General features: G+C 47.0%; 1 protein-coding gene across 2 annotated transcripts in view; it reads right to left on the bottom strand.

Annotated features, from left to right (window-relative positions):
- The window catches only part of DPYSL3 (dihydropyrimidinase like 3), a 111,988-nt gene that overhangs the window by 18,005 nt on the left and 72,344 nt on the right, over positions 1-21,639 (bottom strand). For both annotated transcript variants that reach the window (XM_032404425.1, XM_032404426.1), the window contains exons 2-6: positions 14,208-14,296; positions 9,527-9,711; positions 6,461-6,625; positions 4,366-4,427; positions 3,379-3,459 (exon numbers count right to left, since the gene is read on the bottom strand). In XM_032404425.1, coding sequence (XP_032260316.1) covers positions 3,379-3,459; positions 4,366-4,427; positions 6,461-6,625; positions 9,527-9,711; positions 14,208-14,296 — 582 coding nt within the window. The remainder of the gene's footprint in view (positions 1-3,378; positions 3,460-4,365; positions 4,428-6,460; positions 6,626-9,526; positions 9,712-14,207; positions 14,297-21,639) is intronic.

Here is a 21,639-nt window from a genome sequence, read left to right as displayed (position 1 = left end):
GAATAAAACGTGTATGTTGAATACATTTGTTAATGCTCCGTCTGGAATTGTAAAATAGGGTCAAGTCTTAACTAAGAGGAGAAAAAAACGTTTTTTTAATTAAATGGAGGGCAGCAGAGTATCAGAATTTTTTCGCCGTTACACATCAAAAGTCACACTAGCTCGCTTATTCCTTATAGTTTCCTGCTGTGTTTCGCAAGGTTTAGTCGCCTCCCACCTACATCAGGATCACCTGGCTTGCTTTTGTGGCCGTGCGGCTGTCTGGCCTTCTCCAAATCAGGATAGAGAGGTGAAGTTCTAGGAATCCGCGCTTTCACAAAGCCCTCGGGCTTTCTTGTGGTTTAAATGTATGGCTGAAACAAATGGACTCAGAATTCAACCAGACAAAATAATGCCTCCGAACAGCATTACCTGACTCAGGTAATCTTGTGGTCAGATTCTATTTAATTAGGCTGTTTTGTGACAGAACTGCCTACCCCTCACAGCTGATGGCGAAATTCTTCAGACTTGTGGCCAGCTTTCCGGAAGGAGCAGGGCGCTGGGCAGTGAGCACACATGTGGGCTAATTGGGACTGGCAGGAATCCTAAGCGGCCGTATCTGCAGTTTTGCTGGCCTTCACTCTCCAAGTATGAAGGCCAGTGCCAATGAACCTGGCCGCTGCAGAGGGGGGCCGGGGAGAGGGACCTGAACAAATCCTTGTGGCACTCTGGAACTATGAGATGTGGAGAAAGGAAAGGAGTCCTTCTCCCTGCGAAAGAAGAACTATTTTTTGTTGTTCTTGTTTTTTGTTTTGTTTTTAATAATATAAATCATTTTAGAGGCGTATGAGGACAGATGCATACGCTCTAAGCAATTGTGAGAAGTGAATGATCACCGTCTCCATCTACAACAGATTAGAAAGGTCAGAGGCTGAGTTTTGCAGCAAAGGACTTTCACTTTTCATTCTTACTGTTCCATTTCTCGAAACTTGGACTAAACACGATTTCTTCTGAACTCTGGAGAGCTTCCGCTCTGTGTTGCCTCCTGAAGTCGCACAAAGGTCGAGGTGTCCAACTACAAAGCCTCTTCTGTCTCATCTGACACTCACGTCTACCTTGTTCAAGAGGGCTGGCGCCGTGCACAGGAGGGAGGGAGCTCAAGCCCTGGCTTCCCAGCATGTTCACATCGCGTGCCTGAAGTTTACTACCGACCTCCTACCTCAGAATTTCTGGAACCAGGAGAATCCCAGGAATCCCTAATTTCCGCAGGTGATTTTAATACACTGTTCACGCTGGGAAGTCCCATTCTGAAAGCCCCCATTGGGTCCCTATAGCTGGAAGATTAAGAAGGATGAGGTGGCCATGGGCACCATTGTTGTAATTACATCTTAGTTTAGGGCATGACACAATTTTGGTTTGCTCCATGAGGAAAGGAACTCTGTCTTTTTCATCTTCCCTCGCCAAGGCTTGGCACATAGTAGGTGCTCAAGAAATGCTGTTAGAGGAACGGCTAAAGATGCCACCCTCTCAGATGGTCCTGCCGGCTGGAAACTTTTGAAGATGTCCACGGCTGGTACCCATGAGAGAGCGTTCCTCTCGCTCTTTGGTGACTTCTGCACCCACTCTGGGTACAGCAGCTGCCTTCATTTAGACAATGGGATAAAACCTTTCAACTCAATCTGAATAAAATAAGCACACACAAGAAACTCATTCAAATGGAAGAATGCCCTTATTCTTTCCCTGACTGAGAACAGAGCCTTCACAAGGTAGGGAAGAGAGGGGTTTGTGGGGGGGTGGGGGGTGGACCAGAGACAGTTCGGTGCTAAGAAGCCACGAGAGGAAGCTGGAAAGGGGGCTTAGCACTGCAGCCCGTTTGCCTCCACAGGGCCTCGGAGGAAGTAGCAGGGAGTGTGGTTTCTAGGGCATCTGGAGGGAGGGCTGGGCCCTCCGGTTGCTGTGCTGAAAATGCAGAGCAAGAGGACGAGTGACAGCTCTAACACCACGGGGATGCCTCTCACGAGCACTGGACCCTCTTTGGAAAATGATTTCATTATCTCTCAGTGTGCGGGGGACGTGGGAGAAGGCTGTCAGGGGCCTATTTAATCTCCTTGGTCAGTAAGAGGAAACTACACATTTAGCTCACCTCCTCCGCTGATGAGATAACACCCAGAGTCTGAAATCCTAACAGCAGGAGCCCTGCACTGCCGGGACACGCTGTCTCTCTGGGGGGCCTGCCGCGGCACTGGTGGCACGGGACACCAACTCCAGCGAAGCCACACCACCTCAGAGCTAAGATTTTCTCCTCCCAGTTACTGGCTGTGATCCTTGGGCCAGGGACCTCATCCTTCTGGGCCCCATATTCTCCTCTACAAAACAGGGCGGATAGTAGCCATCTTTGAAGGGCCAGGTGAAGAGTGAGAATACACCAGAGTCCGTCCCGGAGCCTGGCACGCGGCAGCAAGCCTTCACCACATGGTACCTGCCGTTAGAAGCTCACAGGTCTGGGACAAGGGTCGACCCCACAGTTCCCACACCCCTGCGGACCACATTCACCAAGCCCTGGACAACTTCTAAAACGAAGGCACAGCCGAAGGACTAGTGAGCTACGGGGTGCATCTGTTTTGGCTCACCTCAGTAACCTCATGCCTGGCACAAAGCGCTTAGGAAATACTCTGAAAGAATGAATAATGGTTTTTGCTGTGAATATTATTAAATGGACCAAGAGAGCTCCCACTCTTCTAGCAGCCTCCTCCTAGTGGAGGCCAATCTTGAATGCTTCTGAGATAAACAAGACCCTGGCTAAGACACACCTGTGCATCCAGCCCATTAAGCAACCCAGGAGATGGAGAGAGTGCCTTCTGCTTCCTCATAAACGATCACTTTGGGCCTTGGGGCCTCGCTTTCCTCACTCTTGCCTCAGGTTTCTCAGTACACCTTCTAGGAAACCAATGGGGTGTCTGATCCCCACAAGACCCACGTTCTTTATTACCTAAAGCCGTGAGCTCTGCAGTCCTGAATCGGGTTTCTGAGAAGCGCTGCCTTAGGGTTCTTCTCTAGGACAAAGACTGTCACATAGCTTGGGCTTACTTTTCCAAGAGAATCAGCAATGCTCTCCCACTAAATGGCCTAATTTGAAAACTTCTTCTGGGATGCCTGTTCTGATCCCCCAGGATGGCCAGACAGCCCCCCTTTATACAGCATCCTCAGCTTTCTCCCTCACTTGCCTTCACGGCCTCCTCCTAGCCTGGGACGTTCTTTAGGGCAGGCTCTGTTTTTAGCACAGGGACCGAGCCTTGCGCCCATGAAGAGCTCACGCAATACTGAAGGAACGAGGAAAGAGACGGGCCGGAGACCCCAGCCCGTGCAGAGTGCACACCCTGGGGAGCTGCGTGGTGTTACCTGGGCAATGATATCCCCATTCTCGGCGTGAACCTGCGCAATGGCTCCCAGCTCGCCCAGACAGGTGAAGATCTCGTAGAGCTGAAAGAGAAAGGAGTCGCCGTCACCTTCACAAGCCACGGAGGCTTTTGGCAACTTCACACAGGGGTCCATCACTAGGGCCACAGATAAAACAAATGAGGAAAACCAGAGGAAATCAGTGATTAGGGCAGAAACACAGACTAAAGCACGCACGACCAAAGAGTGCGAGTCCACAGGAACTCTAGGAGACTGTTTCTATAAAGAACACGTCGTGTCTCCTCCGTGGACAGGGCAAATGTACAACAAAGTGCTATCGAGGCTTCTATTCTGCCTCGCGCACACGTTTTTAATGGTATTAGATCCTGTTTTGCTGGGACAGACCTTCACAATCCTTCTCAACCAGTGCTCCTGAGAGCTGCTACCACCTGGCCAGAAGCTCAAAGGACAGCTGGCTCCCCTATCCCCTAACCCTTCAAGGTAGATCTCCCCCACCTCCCAACCAGGAGGGATGGGAATTCACTCCCTGCACTTCCTCTGACAATGTGAGGTTCATCTGAAACCGACACAAGCCATGAGACTGTCTCGGGGAGAGTCACAGGCAAGCTACTACCCCAAACAGCAGGGGGCCCTCCTTAATCCTGCGAGGCAGAGCACCTCGTACTTCCACTGAGTATCATGCGGGGTTTAGGGCTTGTGTGAGAGACGGAGATTCCGGCATGCCTCTCCTCTTGGCCTTTTGAGAAAGCTGCTGCCAGTGGAAATTCTAGCTCCTGGTCTGCCTTGCCATGGGCACCCTGCCTGCTACCTTATTTAAAATGTGGCATGGACTGCGAGGGCTTTAAGAAGCACTCTGGTCTAGCAGCCTCCCACAGTGACCACTGTGACTCATGCTCTAAGAGCCAAGGTCATCGGCAACAACGGGAAACCCATCCAGATACCCCAAACCACCCAGCAATGGCTTGTTACCTCTGTGTTGGACACTTGATACAAATCCTTATAGGCCATGTAAACCATGAAGGAGTTAACCCCTGCAAGAGGGAAGGGAGGGAAAACAGGAAGACGACAACATTAGCACGACCGCTCTCCTTCCTTTGCTCCCGTCGCCCATGGGGTCCAAGTGCATTACAGGCGCTTGTCCAATATAAAGCAGATGCTTCCCATTCTCCGTCCTCTCCTCATGTGCAAAAGCAGCCGTGCCTACGTGGCGTCACAGCAGAATGGGCTCTGCTGCACCTCTGTCCTGCCCCCCCCCGCCCCCATTCCCCAGCCCAGAGGGTCAGTAAGCTTGGCCATTGCTCGAGGCAGTATGCACCACCGAGAATCGGGGGCAGCAACACATACTAGTTCAGCGAGCTTGGAATACCTCACCTCTTGGTGTCCTCACCTGTAAAATGGAAAAATGACAAGAGCCTGCTTCCTAAGGCAGTTGGAAACGTTAAATGAGACAACAGATACCAAAGTCTCAGCAACAGACCTGCCACCATATTTGAGTTTCATTAATGGAGCTCCAGGATGGGTTTATTTCGCCACTTAAGGAATGCCTACTGCACACTAGAGCCTGTGCTGGGGGCGGGGGGGGGCTGCATCTAGGACGGAGACCATATCCTCGGGGAACTAACGGAGCTAAGGGGCAGAAGTCAAGGTGCACCGTGTGCTTAAATATCTAAGCTGTAAGGGCTATAGGGAAAGAGCTATTTAATTTTTCACCCCCAAACAGACTATTAATGCAGTAATTTATATAAATAGGTAGGGCTGGGGAACAGAGAGTCATTTTGAGGAAAGGAGGATAATTTTGGTCTCCAACCATTAGGGCCATCTCAGCCCACAGCGTTCCAGGCCAAAAGTGGGTTGTAATGTGAGAACTTCCCTACCCAGAGTGGTTCAGCTCGGGCCAGCTTTTCCCAACATTACCCTTCCCATAAGCCTCTGCGTCATCTGCGGAATGACCTGGGCCCTTTGGAAGGCAAGTGGGTGTTAAAGCCCTTCCATTTTCTACCCCAGTTGAGATGCGCAGTGTGAAAGGAATCACAAGAAAGGATGGGGTTATAATTTCATATCCTGGATCAGGAATGTCTGGGCAGAGCTCGTCAGGTGAGGAGGGACAGGGAATGGAAAACTCATCGTCTGGGAGCCCAGACTCTCCCCTGCCACCCAGAGCTCACTCTTTTCCACTGCACTCCGGCATCTGCATCCAGGCAGCTCACTGAGAATAGTACTATCAAGTTAGTGTTATAACAATGCATGTTATTACGTTAGTATTAGTACCGTGATTGTAATGAAATTAGTATAATGCTATTACTATTACAACAATATTCTGCACCCTGTGGCATTTATCCTGTTGCTCTTCACTGGTCTGCTTCCTCTTGCCTTGGATGCTCAGCAGAAACCATACCTTATGCTTCCCTAAATCCCCCAGGCCACGTTATGATGCCGAGCACACTGCGTGTCTGTGTGTGTGTATGGGGGGTACTGCGTGTACGCGAAATATCTAATGATCAGAAGGGAGAAGGAAGCAGAGAACAGAAGAATCTAAGACGACCAGGGAAACCTAAATCATGTACTCACTGAGAGGACACCCACATTTCCATGTCCTAAGCTCCTAGCCTGAGTACGAACACATCTTCGTTCCCACAAATGCCGTAGCCTTTTCTGAGGATGCCACTGTTTGAGAACCGTAATGGTTTGATCTTTGGAGCACAAGTTACAAAGGTTAAAAATTCCGAACTCATATTTCGTAGCTGTATGACCTTCCATAAGATGCTAACCTCTCCTGGTCTCAGTTTCTTCCTCTGCCAAATGGGCAGTGTTGCCTGAGGTGAAGAGCCCAGATTTTGGGTACATCTTCTGCTAACTAGCTCTGTGATCCTGGGCCACTTATTCTGAGCCTCAGGCTCTCCATCTGCGAATTGAGGATAATCACCCCTATTATGTGGATCCTGTATACGGAGTGAGCTGGCATACACCAAGTGCCTGGAACGCAGCGGAACCCCTCACCTAGCACTCACGCGCGAGGTTCCGGGCTCCGAGCCAGGAGAAGGCAGGAGGGCACATGGGGGCTCACCTTTGTCCTTGATGAGGTTCTGCACCTCCTGCTTGACGCTGTCGTTCCAGTGGGTGATGTCCACGTGCAAGGCATAGTCGCAACAGCTCTTCCCATCTGCCCACTCTCGCCATTTCTCGTAAGCCTCTGTCAGGCTGGCCTCGGGCTCGGGCACCACGTGGTCAACTGAATGACAGAGGCCCCAGATGGGTAAGTCACTGACACCGCCTCTGTTCCCCTCTGAACAGGCCTGCTCCGGCTCGCTGAGCTAAGGCTGCAAAGTCTCTGTGTCCTGAGCATGGAATTCACCTTAGGAAGTGTTCCCTGGCCGTTTCCAGATCGCTGATCACTTACCTGTCACTCACCCCTGTTGCACTTGGACAAACTACTACCTTCTCTAAACCCCAGTTTGCTCATCCGTGAAATCGGCGCTCAGTGGGGTAGAGGGTGGAATGTCATAGTCCCTTCCTTCTAATTTTGTTGTATGATTAAACGGCAAAATGCATGAAAAGTATGTCACCTGATGCCTGGCACGTAGTAAGTGCTGAGTCATGTCAATGCGTGCCTACTATGTGCCGTTATTACCAGTATTAGGGGAAGTCACTGCTAGTGAAGCAAGTCAGACTCCCTTTTAAGGTGGAAAGAGGGGAATTAAAGTGATGTCAGGTAACAGGACAGTGACATCCTTGTGCTTCCTGCCACAGCAAAGAGCCAGTGTCACAAACCTGATGCTCAGCCCACAGATCTTATTTCCATGTCAACTTTTTGTCAAGAATATTTTTACTTGGGGCACCTGGGTGGCTCAGTCGGTTAAGCGTCCGACTCTTGCTTTCGGCTCAGGTCATGATCTTGGGGTCCTGAGATGGAGCCCCGCAGTGGGCTCAGCTCTGAGTCTGGCTGTCCCTCTCCCTCTGCTCCTCCCCCTAGAATAAATAAATAAAATCTTAAAAAAAAAAAAAGAAAGAATATGTTTTCTTTTGAGGCCCAATCTACTCCTGCAGCACCTGTAACCATGGGCAGCACTGTTCAGTAGGATGACATTGACGTTCAGGGAGGATAAGACAATAGTACCACTCCCATAGCTCCCTTGGGTGGCTGAGGGGAAGTGCAAATTGGTACAACGTTCCTACGAATGATTTTGAAATACACATCAAAAATCTTGATATTTTTCATACCTTAACTCGATGATTATTCCTGTGCCTAAGAATTATTCCCAAGGAAATAAACTCGCTGTTTGCAAAATGTGGGTGCTGAAGATGTTTGCCACTGCAAACATTATTTATATTTATATGTTTACGTAAGTGAAAAACTGGAAACCATCAAAATCTTTAACAATAGAGAAGTTTGGCTAAATAATAAATATACCTTCATAAGATGGATTATTAGGCACCCATTTTAAATGCTGTAGTGGAATGAAAATAAATGAATGGAGGAGCGCCTGGGTGGCTCAGTCATTAAGCGTCTGCCTTCGGCTCAGGTCATGATACCAGGGTCCTGGGTTCAAGCCCCACGTCGGGCTCCCCGCTCTGCGGGAGGCCTGCTTCTCCCTCTCCCACTCCCCCTGCTTGTGTTCCCTCTCTCGCTGTGTCTCTCTCTGTCAAATAAATAAATAAAATCTTTAAAAAAAAAAAAAAGAAAGAAATGAATGGAAAGACATCCATGCCTAGATTATTTAGTGAAATGATACACTAAAACACCACTAAGACACAGTACATCTATTACGATCCTGTTTCTGCTTCATAGGAAGGAAACTATAGCCAAACTGTAACAGGGATGTGGGCTTTCTGGGTTTCCTTCTCTTGCTGCATATCCAGGGTCTTAAATTATCTACGAAGGACATGTACAGCTTTGGGTTTCTTGGTATGGTTTTCTCTCGTCACCTGCAACTCTGCCTTCCCTCTAGCTCCTTCCCTAACCTAGAGGACCAAGCACAACACACACTCCCCGGACACTGAACAGGTCCAACTCCCTGCCCGGAAGGCAGAGAGCCAAACCAAGATCACTCGCTTCCTCGGCCTCCTACCACAGGCAGCCCACGTGTGGTTATCAGAAAGCAGACGCAAGGAGCCGCATCACTGACGTCTGGACCTACACCAGGGCTTCTGTGGGCAGGCAGCCGCTGAGAAGTCAGCTGGCTTCCTCCCTTTGGCTGGAGAAAAGCTTTGGTCTCCCTGAATTGCACCTTTTACGGCCTTGATGCAATTTTCCTGGGCTTCCACACCCAACTTGCTGGAGCTCAACCTTGCTAGTGCTCCCGTCAAAAGGAGGCAAAAGACAAGGAGCAACTCCACAGCTCAGGCTGTTCTGTGTTCTTGGATGGGTGTATACAGTGGTAAAATAAACAGTGCTCTTGCTGACCAAGCTTAGTCCCAGGACTGGGATGGGACCCAATTCCTTGGGATTCCTTTGGGACAGGAAGGACTGCCCTGGAATGCTATCTGTTCCGTAATCCAATGGCACGCAACTCCCTAGGTTTCTCTGGAATTGCAATAGTTCCCAGAAAAAAAAAAAAAAAGAAAGAAAGAAAACAGAAACAAAAAACAAAGGAAACCACCCCCACCGCTTGCCTCATCTTCAGCTAGGAATTGGTCAAGAGACAGAGCAGACCAGGTACCAGTCAATGCCACCGAAGCCCATGAGTTTCAAGCAGGGCAGGTCCCCACTACCTTCCCCTCTCGGGGATGCTGAACCCCATTCACACTGCTCTGCCTGTGCTCTCTGCCCCCTCCTGCCTCAGGCCCGAGCTGGAAGTGCTAAATAACGTATGGCCCATCTCCACACTTTCCTCGGTGTCCGGCCCACAGATGATTGCTGATTCCCCACCCACTGCACACCCAGCCCCTGCTCTCAGGGACAAGAGAGGACAGCTGTTTTCCTGGCCGAGAGCCTCGTGAATCTCATCTAGGCAATGTCAGGGAGCTGTCAGGGTGCCCACTACCACCTGCTGTCCTCAGGTCCCATCAGGTAGAAGAGCTGTACACTGAACCGAGAGGCATGTACAAGCTATTGCCAGAGAGCTCAGGGGTTAAGCCGTCAGTGGAACCAGTCATTGTTGGGACCAGGAGCGTGTAGGGTCGGGCGACTCACTGATCATGGTGGTGCCCCCAGCTAAGGCAGCCCTTGTCCCTTGGAAGAAGTCATCCACTGTGGTCATTCCCTTGTATGGCATCTGGAAGTGAGTGTGGACATCGATGCCTCCAGGGATCACCATCTTCCCATTGGCCTCGATGGTCTTCACTCCTCCAGGGACAATCAGATTGTCTCCGATTTGCCTGGTGAGACAGGGAAGCAACTGGTCATTTAAAAGAGCCACTTTGAAGACAAACATAGTATTGTAAGGATTTTAGACATGCTTAGAGTGGTCTTTGCAAATGACCTGCAAGCTTAACAATCTAGAAACAAATGAAGACAGGCGTACACCCGGAAAACAACTTTTATAGACGCAAAAGCAGCTGATCTGCTGCTTGGTGGAACCGTGGGGTCCTGGCTCAGTGCTGCAACCCCAGGGGATGGACAGTGTCTACAATATAGGGTGTGTAAGAAATATTTTTTTTAAAAATAGGTGTTTTTGGCATCCCTTTCATTTTGTTCTTTATCTGAGTGAAGGGTGGAGTGTAACATCTGGAAAAGAATTAAGAGAATGTAAAATAATGAACCATTAGGAGAGACTGAAGGAAGTAATGAATCATCTAGAGAATACGTATGTGAACTTAGCTATCCTCTTCAGTGAGTCCATCTGTCTTCCTAACAAGAGGAATCTGCAGGGGTAATTTTGTACGTCAGTCTTCACTCCCAATTCCACTCTTCCCTGATAACTTATCTGTCAATCACAGCCAAAGGCAGATTCAAAGGAGGAAGCCGAAGACGCAGAGGCCCAGCTGGGGACGTCTCAGCAGAAGCATCAAGCCAAGGAAGGTCGTGCAGACAACCTCTACCAGACACAGCTTCGCCCAGGAAGCTTCGGCGCATCCCCGGGAGGAAGAAAGGGGATTCGGGTGGGGAGGAAGCTGATGAGTACTCCAGAGACACACTACCTACACCAGTCAAGTGAGAGACAACTACTCCTGGCCAAATGTTACCTTACAGACTGCCTGATGTTGCTTGGTTTATAGGTGACTTCACACCCTTGGTTTAAATGGCCAGTTAATTCTGGGGAGACTTAAGATTCACAAGCCTTGACATTACTATTATACACGTCCTACGTTGGGGAGAGCGGTACCCCACTACCAGTGGCACGAACACGTTCCCCTCTTGTTCACAGCCAGCCCAGACAGACTCCCTGTCGGGACAGTAAGAAGTCCACCACCGGCCTTCCAAAATCTAAGTTCTGCCACTAAAATAAAGTATTCCTGACATCTCTAAGAGTTCAACTTCACCACAGCCCCACTGGGCCATTCCAGAGCCACCACAATTCAAAACACGCTGTGGAAAAAATGCAGCCTCTGATTATACTTCCATCAGAGTCCAGATACAGGCCACCATGTTCCCATTTTTCTCCCTCCCTGATCCTCCTCTGAGGCAAACTGAGAACCCAGGGCATGAAGAGTTAGTTACCCAGCCCGTGTGTGTGTCTGCTTGTGTGTTTCCGCCAGTTTTGAAAACGAGTGGAATACCATGTCTGAAACAGAAATGCCTTCCCACTTTTTCTCCACGGAGCCACTTAAGGTCACGTGAATCCTTGAAGGCTTGGCTTCCACCTCCCCTCCTTGGTCAAATCCCAACTGACAGCCAGGTCTAATAATTAAGAGTAGAGATCTGCCCTGGATGCAGACTGTGTGGGTTCATAATCCTGGCTCTGCTCGTTACTAGCTTTACGACCTTAGCCAAGTTGCTTAACCTCACTGTGTCTTAATTCCTTCCTCTGTAAAATGTAATAAAAATGCTTCCTCCATAGATCTGTCATGTAGATTAAGTGTTAGTATGTGTTAAGCCCACAGAACCCTGCTAGGCACAGGAAAATTCAGTAAGCATCAGCTATGATAATTAATAACCATGCTAATCCCACATAGCACACTCCTTCCCCCTGAATCTCATCTACTCTTACTTTAACCCTTGTTACAGATAATATCCGGTAATGTTATGCCCTTAGCATAAATACAGATATCTCAGTCCCCTTAAAAGACTGTAAGGTCCTGGGGGAAGATGTGGGTCCCAATGACAGTCACCATAGCATGTGACATAGCATGGGTCCCGGGCCTTAGACAACCACCTTCCAAACAGCAGACACTCCATAAACCTTCACAGATGGACAAATAGCCATGTAACAACTGGAGGGAATTATTTCTGTTTTTATGCTCTGTGATTTCAGAATGTTTCTAAAGGTACAGAAAATGTCAGAATTGGATAAAGATCCTGTTAATCCACTCTTCTCTCCACCACCACCACACACATCTGATGGTTACATCCCTTCTATGACATCCCTGGCAAGCAGCCTTCTCCTCTATTCTAATAGAGACGGCATCTCTGGAAGTAGATGCCTGACTCACTGTGTGAAGATGGATTCTGAGCCTGTATTTAAGGCTCAACTGTGAGAAGTGCCGTGATCAATTAGTGATGCCCGTCATGAGCTCTGAAATGAGGAAGGACTACTAGGTACTACTTTTTTTTTTCCATCTCTGAAAATCTCTAAATGAGGGAACTTGCTATCTCCAAAGAGAGCTGACAATATACAATAATTTTTTAGTAAGAGAAAAATATAAGATCATTTGGGGCTTATCTTTTGAAGAAATTCTTGTTTCACACTGGTTAGCTTGCCTACTGTTTCCATTTTTCCTATTTCTAATATGAAAAAGTGTTTATGGGGGCGCCTGGGTGCCTCAGTCGTTAAGCGTCTGCCTTCGGCTCAGGTCATGATCCCAGGGTCCTGGAATCGAGCCCCACATTGGGCTCCCTGCTCGGTGGGAAGCCTGCTTCTCCCTCTCCCGCTCCCCCTGCTTGTGTTCCCTCTCTCGCTCTCTCTGTCAAATAAATAAAACCTTTAAAAAAAAAAAAGTAAAAGTGTTTATGTAGGTAAGGCGACTAAACAAGAGTATCTTCATTCATGCATGTTTATTTATTCATTCACTCATTCATTCATTCAATGTACTTGATTAATATGTTGATCGTTAGCAAGTTACTTCCTCCCTATGTTCCTCTTTCTCCTCATCTGAGAAAAAGGTAGTAATAGTACTTGCTTCCTGGAATTGCCGGCAGATTAAAGGAAATGAGGCATGTAAAACATTTAACAGTGGCCGGCACATGCTACAATGTCACTAAAAGGTAGCTCTTGTAAAAGTCTCTCCGTGCTAAGTACTGGGTTAAGTGCTCAGATATGGAGATGAACAGGACACGGTGCTTGCCTTCAGAGTGCCCAACAGTGTCAGAACCGCTGTGACTGAGAAAAGCACAAGGGGTTTTGAAGGCTCATAGAAGGGAAACCAGCCTAGATTTGGGGGCTGACAAGGAATAGCCACCTACAGAAAGTTCTATCTAAGCCAAGTCTTCAAAGATAACGAAGAGATCCACTATGGCCAGAATCTCACACGAGCCAATGAGTTTAGATAATGTAAACACAAACTGAACAAGGCCAGGGATGGCTAATAAGATGGACTGGATACACCGATCTTACACAGTATCTTTTCAACGTGGGGGCATATCTGGCTCTCTGTGATGAAAGGCTATGTGTAGACCAAATCCTCTTTCACGGGTTACTACGTAGGGAACCTGCACAAAAAGGGAACGCAGCTGCACCACTTACGGGCACCCAATAACAAATCATTTTGTAGGGTAAGTGTACATCCCTGAAGTATCTATTTGAAAATCTTGTCTGAGATGCATGTCCCATCTGCGCTCGGCCCACCTAGGTTCTACCTAAGCGAAGGCTCAATTCAAATGCCCTCTCCAGCCCCACACTACCTTCTGAAGGGATTTCTCCTTTCTGTGCATTTATCTTCACTCGAACTCCTTTGACACCAACTGCACAAGGCCTTATATTTTTAGGGTGCTGTCATTTTGTGCACATTTTTTCAATAAACTCAAGGACAACAGTCACATCTTCCACTTCTCTAAGATGCATAGAGTGCCCATCAATATAGTTTGCACAAAGGGGCCCGCAGCATCATTTGGTTGATTGAATTCAGATTTCTCACTTCATTCACAAGACTCATATAAAGTAAGGCTAGCTCCCATTTTAAGGGATTATGTGCATCCAGAACGAAGGGTTAAAATAAAGATTCACTTTGGGGCACCTGGGTGGCTCAGTCAGTCGAGCGTCCAACTCTTGGTTTCAGCTCAGGTCATGATCTCAGGGTCCTGAGATGAAGCCTCATATCGGGCTTCATGCTCAGCAGGGAGTCTGTTTGAGGATTCTCTCCCTCTTCCTCAGCCCCTCCCCCTGTGCGCTCTCTCTTTCTCTCTCTCAAATAAATCTTTAAAAAAAATAAAGACTCATTTTTAAGGAGAAGAAGAAATGAAACACAAAGAATCAAAGGTCTACGAAGCAAAAAAGAAGCAAGCTTCTTTCTGAGCCTCTAATGAAGAAAGGAAGTACAAAAAGATAAAAATAAGGTTCTAGGGGTGCCTGGGTGGCTCAGCCATTAAGCATCTGCCTTCAGCTCAGGTCATGATCTCAGGGTCCTGGGATCGAGCCCCGCCATCGGGCTCCCTGCTCAGTGGGAGGCCTGCTTCTCCCTCTCCCACTCCCCCTGCTTGTGTTCCCTCTCTCGTTGTGTCTCTGTCAAATCAATAAATAAAATCTTTAAAAAAAAAAAATAAGGTTCTACATACTTACTTTATTAAGCCATCTTCCATGTAAATATCAGCATAAAAGGACTGATCATCGTTGACAATTCTACCGCCCTTGATAAGAAGACGGTCACTCTAGAAAAGAATGCAAACATAAGTCATTCTCACAGCTAGGAATTCAGAGAAGAGTGGTCTGCCAAGGTTTTCCCAGCTCACTGTTCTAGAGGTCTAGGAGGAACACATTTACTTAATACATCTGTGTGCTCAATGCACTAGTGTTTGAACTGGGTATATTGGGGATCCAGTCTTTCACGTTTGCCCTGAATTCAGATTATTCTACAGTTTCACATCTTGCTTCTACAACCTACCATAGCCACTCAGAAACATCACTACTTGAGGGAAGACACTCTTTGTATTATCTTCCCTGGCTCAGTAAGCAATAAATATTTACAGGGGTATATAATATATACCTCAGTGCCTAGCACCCCGTTGGGGCTCAACAGTGATTCTCAAAAATGGAACTTGGGATCATACAATGAAACAGCCTCTGAAAGTCTTTATAATGATGTGAGGATCACGTTATGTTTAAAATTCAGGATATTTACACATGTATGAACATGTGCGCACAAGGTTGTAGAATGTGTGGGAAAAGCAGTGAATGGAAAAAAGACAAAATAGCTATAGTATTCTATAGTATTTAACCCAAGGTGGAGAAATTATGCAGGATTCATATTTGCTTCATTAAACTCACATTTTCTGAAATGTGTTTGTTGCCTTTATTATGAAAAAAAATTTGCCTTTCTTATAATTAAAGTCTTTTAAAAAATTATAGCTTAGATGAACTTTGGATAAGAGATCCAACTGGAAACAATGCACATACACTCCAAGGTTATTAAGAAAATATAGGGGCGCCTGGGAGGCTCAGTCAGTTAAGCATCTCCCTTCAGCTCAGGTCATGATCCTGGAGTCCTGGGATCAATCCCAGTGTCGGGTTTCCCACTAGTGGGGGGTCTGCTTCTCCCTCTCCCTCTGCCATTCCCCCCCACTCGTACTCACTCTCTCTCTCATGCTGTCTCTCTCTCTCAAATAAATAAAATCTTTAAAAAAGAAAATATAAACATATAGTTCATATATTTCAAGAGAGGAACCAATCAGAGTCAGCTTCCAATATCACAGATTTCATTAAAAGAATGAATGGAGTTTGGATTGTAGCATGAAGAATAGATGCCGCTTTGCTGGTTCCTGAGGGAGAAGGGAAATCCAGAAAGGAGCCTGGCTGAGTGGAACAGCTTGAGAAGAGAATGGGACGTTGCATTTTGTTAAGAATTCAAATTACAGACTTCAACTCCATCTGCTCACCCATCCATCCATCCATCCATCCATCCATCCATCCATTGTTCATCTATCCACTCAGCCAGCAAGTAATTATTTAATACGTATGACTAAATACATAGAGAGGATCCAGTTGCGAATGAGTCATACCATGCCACTGCTTTCATGAAACCAAAAGGGGATATTTGGCAATCAAGAAAAAAGAAAGTCAACCCAAAACAAATAAAACAACGTAAAACCGTATCAAGTGTCACAAACTATAGGGGAGTGGGCTTGTTCAAACAGAGGCGGAAAGAGGCCTTTGCGGGGAAGATCACGTAGATCTCTTGCAGAGATGAAGGTGGCAAGGCAGGCAACTGGCTTTCAAAAAGGACATCAGTTTAATGCGGGAGGAAGCCCACAAACAGGCTGACTTGTGGCTTCGGAAATAAAAGGGTGTGAACAAGGCCAGAAACTGAGAATTGAGGCTAGGCATCCATATGGGATACAACAAAGTGCCACTTAGTTCCTCCCACTTCCCAGGGATTACATGAGACTAGGAGATTTCATCACGCCATACTGTCAGGGGAGAGGCTCTGAACGAGATACAGATCAATAAGGCACCCAGGAAAACCCCCATATATGCTGCAAGGAAGATGCACGAATGACATCAACCGCGAAGTCCCACCACACGTGATCCACAAGCCCCTCCCGATCTGGCGTTAGTCCGTAGGCCCGTCCTCATTTCCATCATGTATGGCCTCATGTTTCATACCATGGCAAAGTAAGAAACATGTAGTTATTGTCATGTAGCAGGCTCTGTGGCCACTAACCTTTGCAACAAAGCTCCCTCTGCCCTCTCCCATGTTCATGTGGCTTCTGACGACCACCCTCTCCTTTGTCAAGCCTCCAGTCGAAGGGTTTCTCCTGTAGGATGCATTACCTGACTTGCCAGCAAACTCCACCTGCTCTCCTTGCAATTTAGTTCAAACAACTCTATTGTTCTAGAATAGCTGGTTTCCTGTTCCACTGTCTCCTGACTAGAGCAAAGATTCCTTTGGTCTTGGGATCATGTATCTTTTGATCTTTTTTACCTTCATTCCTGGAGCCCATCCTAGACAGCTGTTAAATATTGGTAAAACAGATGGGTGAAGGGTGGGACACAGGACGCTGTAGCATGTCATTGTGATGGAAGGGCCATCTGAGTCACAAAACTATGTGATGTGGCCAGAAAACTGGACTACTGTTTTAACAGTAATTGCAAAATTATATGAGGCAATCCCGGGGCTGTGCTTCCCAAACTAGGGTGCACATTAGGAGACTATGGATTCCCAGGCCCAGCTCTAGGCCACCAAATTGTACTTCATAAACTCCACAAATGGCTCTCATGCAGCCATCAGCCAGCCCAGCACCAAGGAAGAGACCAGAACCAGAGACCAGGGTTCTGTGTGTCCCAGGCACAGTTCTGTGTCTAGGGAGGCAGCAGAAGCTTCATAATAATAGTCCTGGTAACTATACAGTTTCCCTCTAATAGCTCAGTGCTCTTCTGATGTTCTTTATCTTCCTAGCAAAGAACTGAAGTAAAACGGCTTCATGGAAAGGGGCCAGCTACTGCCTGTAGTGAGCCCAGGTATGAAATACGACCACCCTCCTGCCTAGGAAACATCTAGCCTAGGGAACAACTGCTGTGATCATTACCTTTTTCAACAAGCATCAAATATCAGCAGAGGGGCAAAAACTATCTCAGGCCCATGGTACGTACTAAGAGGTGAGCCAAGTGGAATTGACATCATTGAGATGGCATCATTGGAAACTCTTCAAATGCTAATTAAATACACCTTCTCTGGCTCAATAGTCAGGAATCTAAATAGATAGAGCACAGAGATGAATTACAGGCCTGGTGTAAGTTTCAGAGATAGGAGTAACAAGACTCTTGCTCTATGGACAGCTATAGTATTCATATTATTTCTTTTCGTCATGCAGACCAGAGATATCCAAACCTCAATTCATAGAGCTTGAACAAATGCCGTCCCTGGAGGTCCCCAGCTTGTCCCCTACCTTTTATTAAAGGGGTTTGTAGGGGCGCCTGGGTGGCTCAGTTGGTTGAGCGACTGCCTTCGGCTCAGGTCGTGATCCTGGAGTCCCAGGATCAAGTCCCGCATCGGGCTCCCTGCTCAGCAGGGAGTCTGCTTCTCCCTCTGACCTTCCCCCCTCTCATGATCTCTCTCTGTCTCATTCTCTCTCAAATAAATAAATAAAATCTTTATTAAAAAAAAGGGGGTTTGTAAAACTACTTCATTAATTTTAACTCCTTCCATGCATGTGGGATCCACTACAAAGGGTAGCCTAGGCAAACTCATCAGACACAGGAAAGTCTGAAAGGCAAGCCTTGGGTTTGGCCTTGAAGAACAGCAGAACAACTGACCACCCCCAGGTTACATAAAACCAAATGTTACTGGTTACAAAACATGCTTGCCTGTGAGTTCACAGACCAGCCCTATAGAGGAACACACGCTAGGCTTGAAAACCCACAAGACAAAGAGATCTGCCATCTATGATTAAAAGTCATCCTCCATGATGTTAGAAAGGACTGGTGAATGGGTCCCTGCAGGGCTCTTCACTTTCCATTCCCAGGCGCTGACGTGTCCAGAATCCATGAGCTGATGCCCGAAGAGGTGAAATGGTCTAGTCTGGACATCTAGCAAGGTTTCTCATGTGATGATATATACAAAGAATGATGGTATCTCTAGAGCACACTGGGATCATCTGGAACCCCAAATAAAGCTATTCAGAGCCTAAAATAACCAAGGACTCTGACTGCCTTGGGTCCTGCTCTGCTGCCAAGGGCTGAGTATGGTGAGGTCTTGGAGGCCAGTGAGGCGCCAGGCATTCCAGCAGGCCAAGCTGGGTCCAGCTGGCTTCTCCCATGGCTGAGAGAATCAGGTGGACCACTTAATGAGGTGTGTGATCTTGAGTTAGGATTTAACCCCCCAGAACTTCAGTTTTTATGAGCTCAGAGTGGATAATAATACCTAGCTCACTTCACAGTGTGGCTGCCAGGAATAAATGAGGGGGAAAGCGTGTGTGCATGGGTGTGTGTGTGTGTGCGCGCATGCGTGTGTGTGCGCGCACATGCACATATCAAATAACTAACACACAGTAAACACTCCTAAATATTAGTTATATTGATTCCACTCAAATTATTTACAGCACTTTAAAATATTTTTAAAAGCCTTAAATTGAGTATATTGGAGAGAGACTGATCCCATTTTCCAAATGCGGAGATCCGCACAAAGGTGAGACTTTCTCCAAGCGACAGAGCTGATTAGTTCCAGTTGGAAGCAAATCCAGGTTTCCTACCTCCGGGCACTGGACAGATTTCCACCTGAGGCCAGTGAACCACTGATCCTTAAGCCTTACGACAAAGGGCTCTTTCTGACAGGGCTCTCTTTACTGTTTGCTACTAAATCTGACTGTTACAGGGCTCAAACTGATGACCAGTTCTCTGTGGCAGGTAACTTAAGGAATCCAATAACTCTGAAGGCGCGACTTATAAAAGCAGTGTTTATTAAGCCTGCCCCTTACGGCCTGCTTATAAAGGGACCTAACTTACAATCCAGGGTAGCACCAGCCCTTCAAGTCTGACAACGTCCAATCTTTTTACCCTCACTAATGTATAGTAATGATTAGAAAAATCAACCATAAAAAATGTGGAGTTTATATCAGAAAAAGGGAGAGAAGAGACAGAAAGAAAAAGAAGGGAGGAGAGAGAGAGAGAGAGCGAGGGAAAGAGGAAGGAAGGGGGAGAAGGAGGAGGAGAAAAGAAACTCTGTAAGGAGGGATGTGGTTAAGAATGGCTGGATTCAGGGCGCCTGGGTGGCTCAGTTGGTTAAGCATCTGACTCTTGATCTCGGGGTCATGAGTTCGAGCCCCGCATTGGGCTTCACACTGGGTGTGGAGCTGAAAGAAAGAGAGAAAGAAAGAAAGAAAAAGAGAGAAAGGCTAGATTCAAACTAGAACAGAGAATGGAAGAACAAAATCTTGAACTCAAGCCTACTGGAGACGTGGGTTCCCATTTTAGTTTTCTTCGTCTAGTCTTCAACTTAAAAGAACTTAAATCACCACTTCTGTCTATCTGAGGTAATGAGAATATGCCTCCCAGAGAAACCAGAGCCCTCTGTGGACTTCTTCCCAGGGAATAAAGTCAGCCTGAGAACAGTACTTAAGACACATCTGTTCTATACTCTGCCGACATCCCAGCAGCTCAGAATAAAAACTATAATCCTAGGAACAGAAAAGGAGGATGTAAAATGAAGAATGTCTTCCAAAATCAAATATTTTGTTACCTGCGTTCAAATCACAAAGCACAGACTCTGACCCTCAGTGGGGACTCAAGATCCTTTTAAAGTCCAGATGAAGGCGCAGGTGGTTATTTAAAAGAAATTCCCATCTGGGTAATTAGATTTAGCTCCCTAAAAACATTCCCACTCTGAAGAATACATTAGGATGGATAGATAACACGGGTGAAATCTTGCTGGTTTTCTTCCCCCAAAGCAGCATCATTTAAAGAAGAGAGAGAAAGGGCTTTCTAAGATAGTCCGGTTGACCCAACATAGTATGCAGGAAAAGGTACTGAGTAGGCTCCAAGGGGTAGAGTTCCCATCCTGGCTCTGCTGTTAAGTATGCAGCTTCGGGTGAGACACACAGACTTGAGCTTATACTAAGGAATCAAAGGCTACCTATGCCTGGACAAGTAACTTTGCCTTCTCCAGGCTTCAGTAACCTCATAGGGGACAATACTACCCTTCTCTGAGGGTGTTGGTGAGGATTATGGGGATACCGTATGGAAAGGGCTGAACTCTGTTCAGCACTGTATAAATGCTGAAGACATGTGAGCTACCATCTTTATTAGAGCTGGCCAGTGTAAAGCTTTCCGCTCAAAAATACTCAGGAAAAACTGGACTAGCACTTTATTAATCCAAATATAACAGATCTTGTCATAAAGGGACTGCCAGAGACGCCAGGCCCCACTCCACCGTCAGCAACTGTTCTCAGCTCCTACCACCAGCAGCCAAGCTCAGCCAAGACTTCTCCTTTTAAACCCACCCCCAAGAGGGCAAGTCCCACGGCCCCTCCAGGTCTTTGTTCCTCTGGAAGAGGAGGTAACAATCCACTTGCTCTCTTACAGCAGGAATGGAGAGTGGGAGGCAAGGTCTTAAGCCTGCCCCCAAACCCACTCTCCCTGTGCCATGTACGGATTTGTTTCTAGGACCCTCAATGGCAAACAGGCCATTGAGACAGGCAGAAAGACAAAGATCTAGGAGAAGAGAGACATCTTGAAGAGCAAGGCAGTTTCTTGGCTCTGAGTCTCTACTGAAACTGAGCGCAGTTTCCAAACCTAAAAACATGTTTCTCTCATCATCCAGACATACTTAAGATGAGGTGTGCTAGAGGGAGGTTAATCTGGGACACAGCCTTCAAAACAGAGCCCACTAAGCAGAATTCTAACAATGGGAAGCACCATTTTCGCTTTCTTTATTATGTTTAGTTTGGCCCTGCAGGGGCAGAACACATGGCAGAAAAAGTAGGAAAGAGGTGCTAACACAGAGGAAAACAGTAGCCACGAGCAGTATTGCCCCGAGCAGGGTAGACATTCAGTCTTCCGAACTAGAACATCAAAGCCAGCTATGTGCATTCTTCCCTCCCCAGAACCATGTTAACCATTTTAAAGATGTGATTATCAAAGGGCCAGACAAGGTATGTAGCCTGCCCTGGATCAGAATGGAGTGGGGGATGAACTGTGGATGGCATCTTAATCCTAGCCCCCTGATAACGGTCTCTCAATCTTCAGCAGGGTTCCAGACACGCGTCAGCACAAGTGGATAACCAGGGTAGGAACAAGAGGACGGGGCGGGGGGGGGGGGCGGTCAGGAGGAGTCACAAAGCCATTCCAATCGCAAGCAGGAAGGTCAAACACGTGTGCACAATTTTCATGACAGTTGACATAACCTGGTAGAAACTGTACTGTCATTTGCATAGTATTATACTTACATAAATGTATTTTCCAAGTAAACACTGTCTTACTCCTATAAATTTTTTAAGTATCTCTTACAAAAATAGACAGCCAACCTGGAATGAATACTTTAAAAACATCACTGCATTTTGGC

This window comes from Phoca vitulina, unplaced genomic scaffold (assembly GCF_004348235.1).
Source record: "Phoca vitulina isolate PV1807 unplaced genomic scaffold, GSC_HSeal_1.0 scaffold6, whole genome shotgun sequence".
Taxonomy (NCBI): domain Eukaryota; kingdom Metazoa; phylum Chordata; class Mammalia; order Carnivora; family Phocidae; genus Phoca; species Phoca vitulina.
This window is presented reverse-complemented; position numbering and strand designations above follow the sequence as displayed.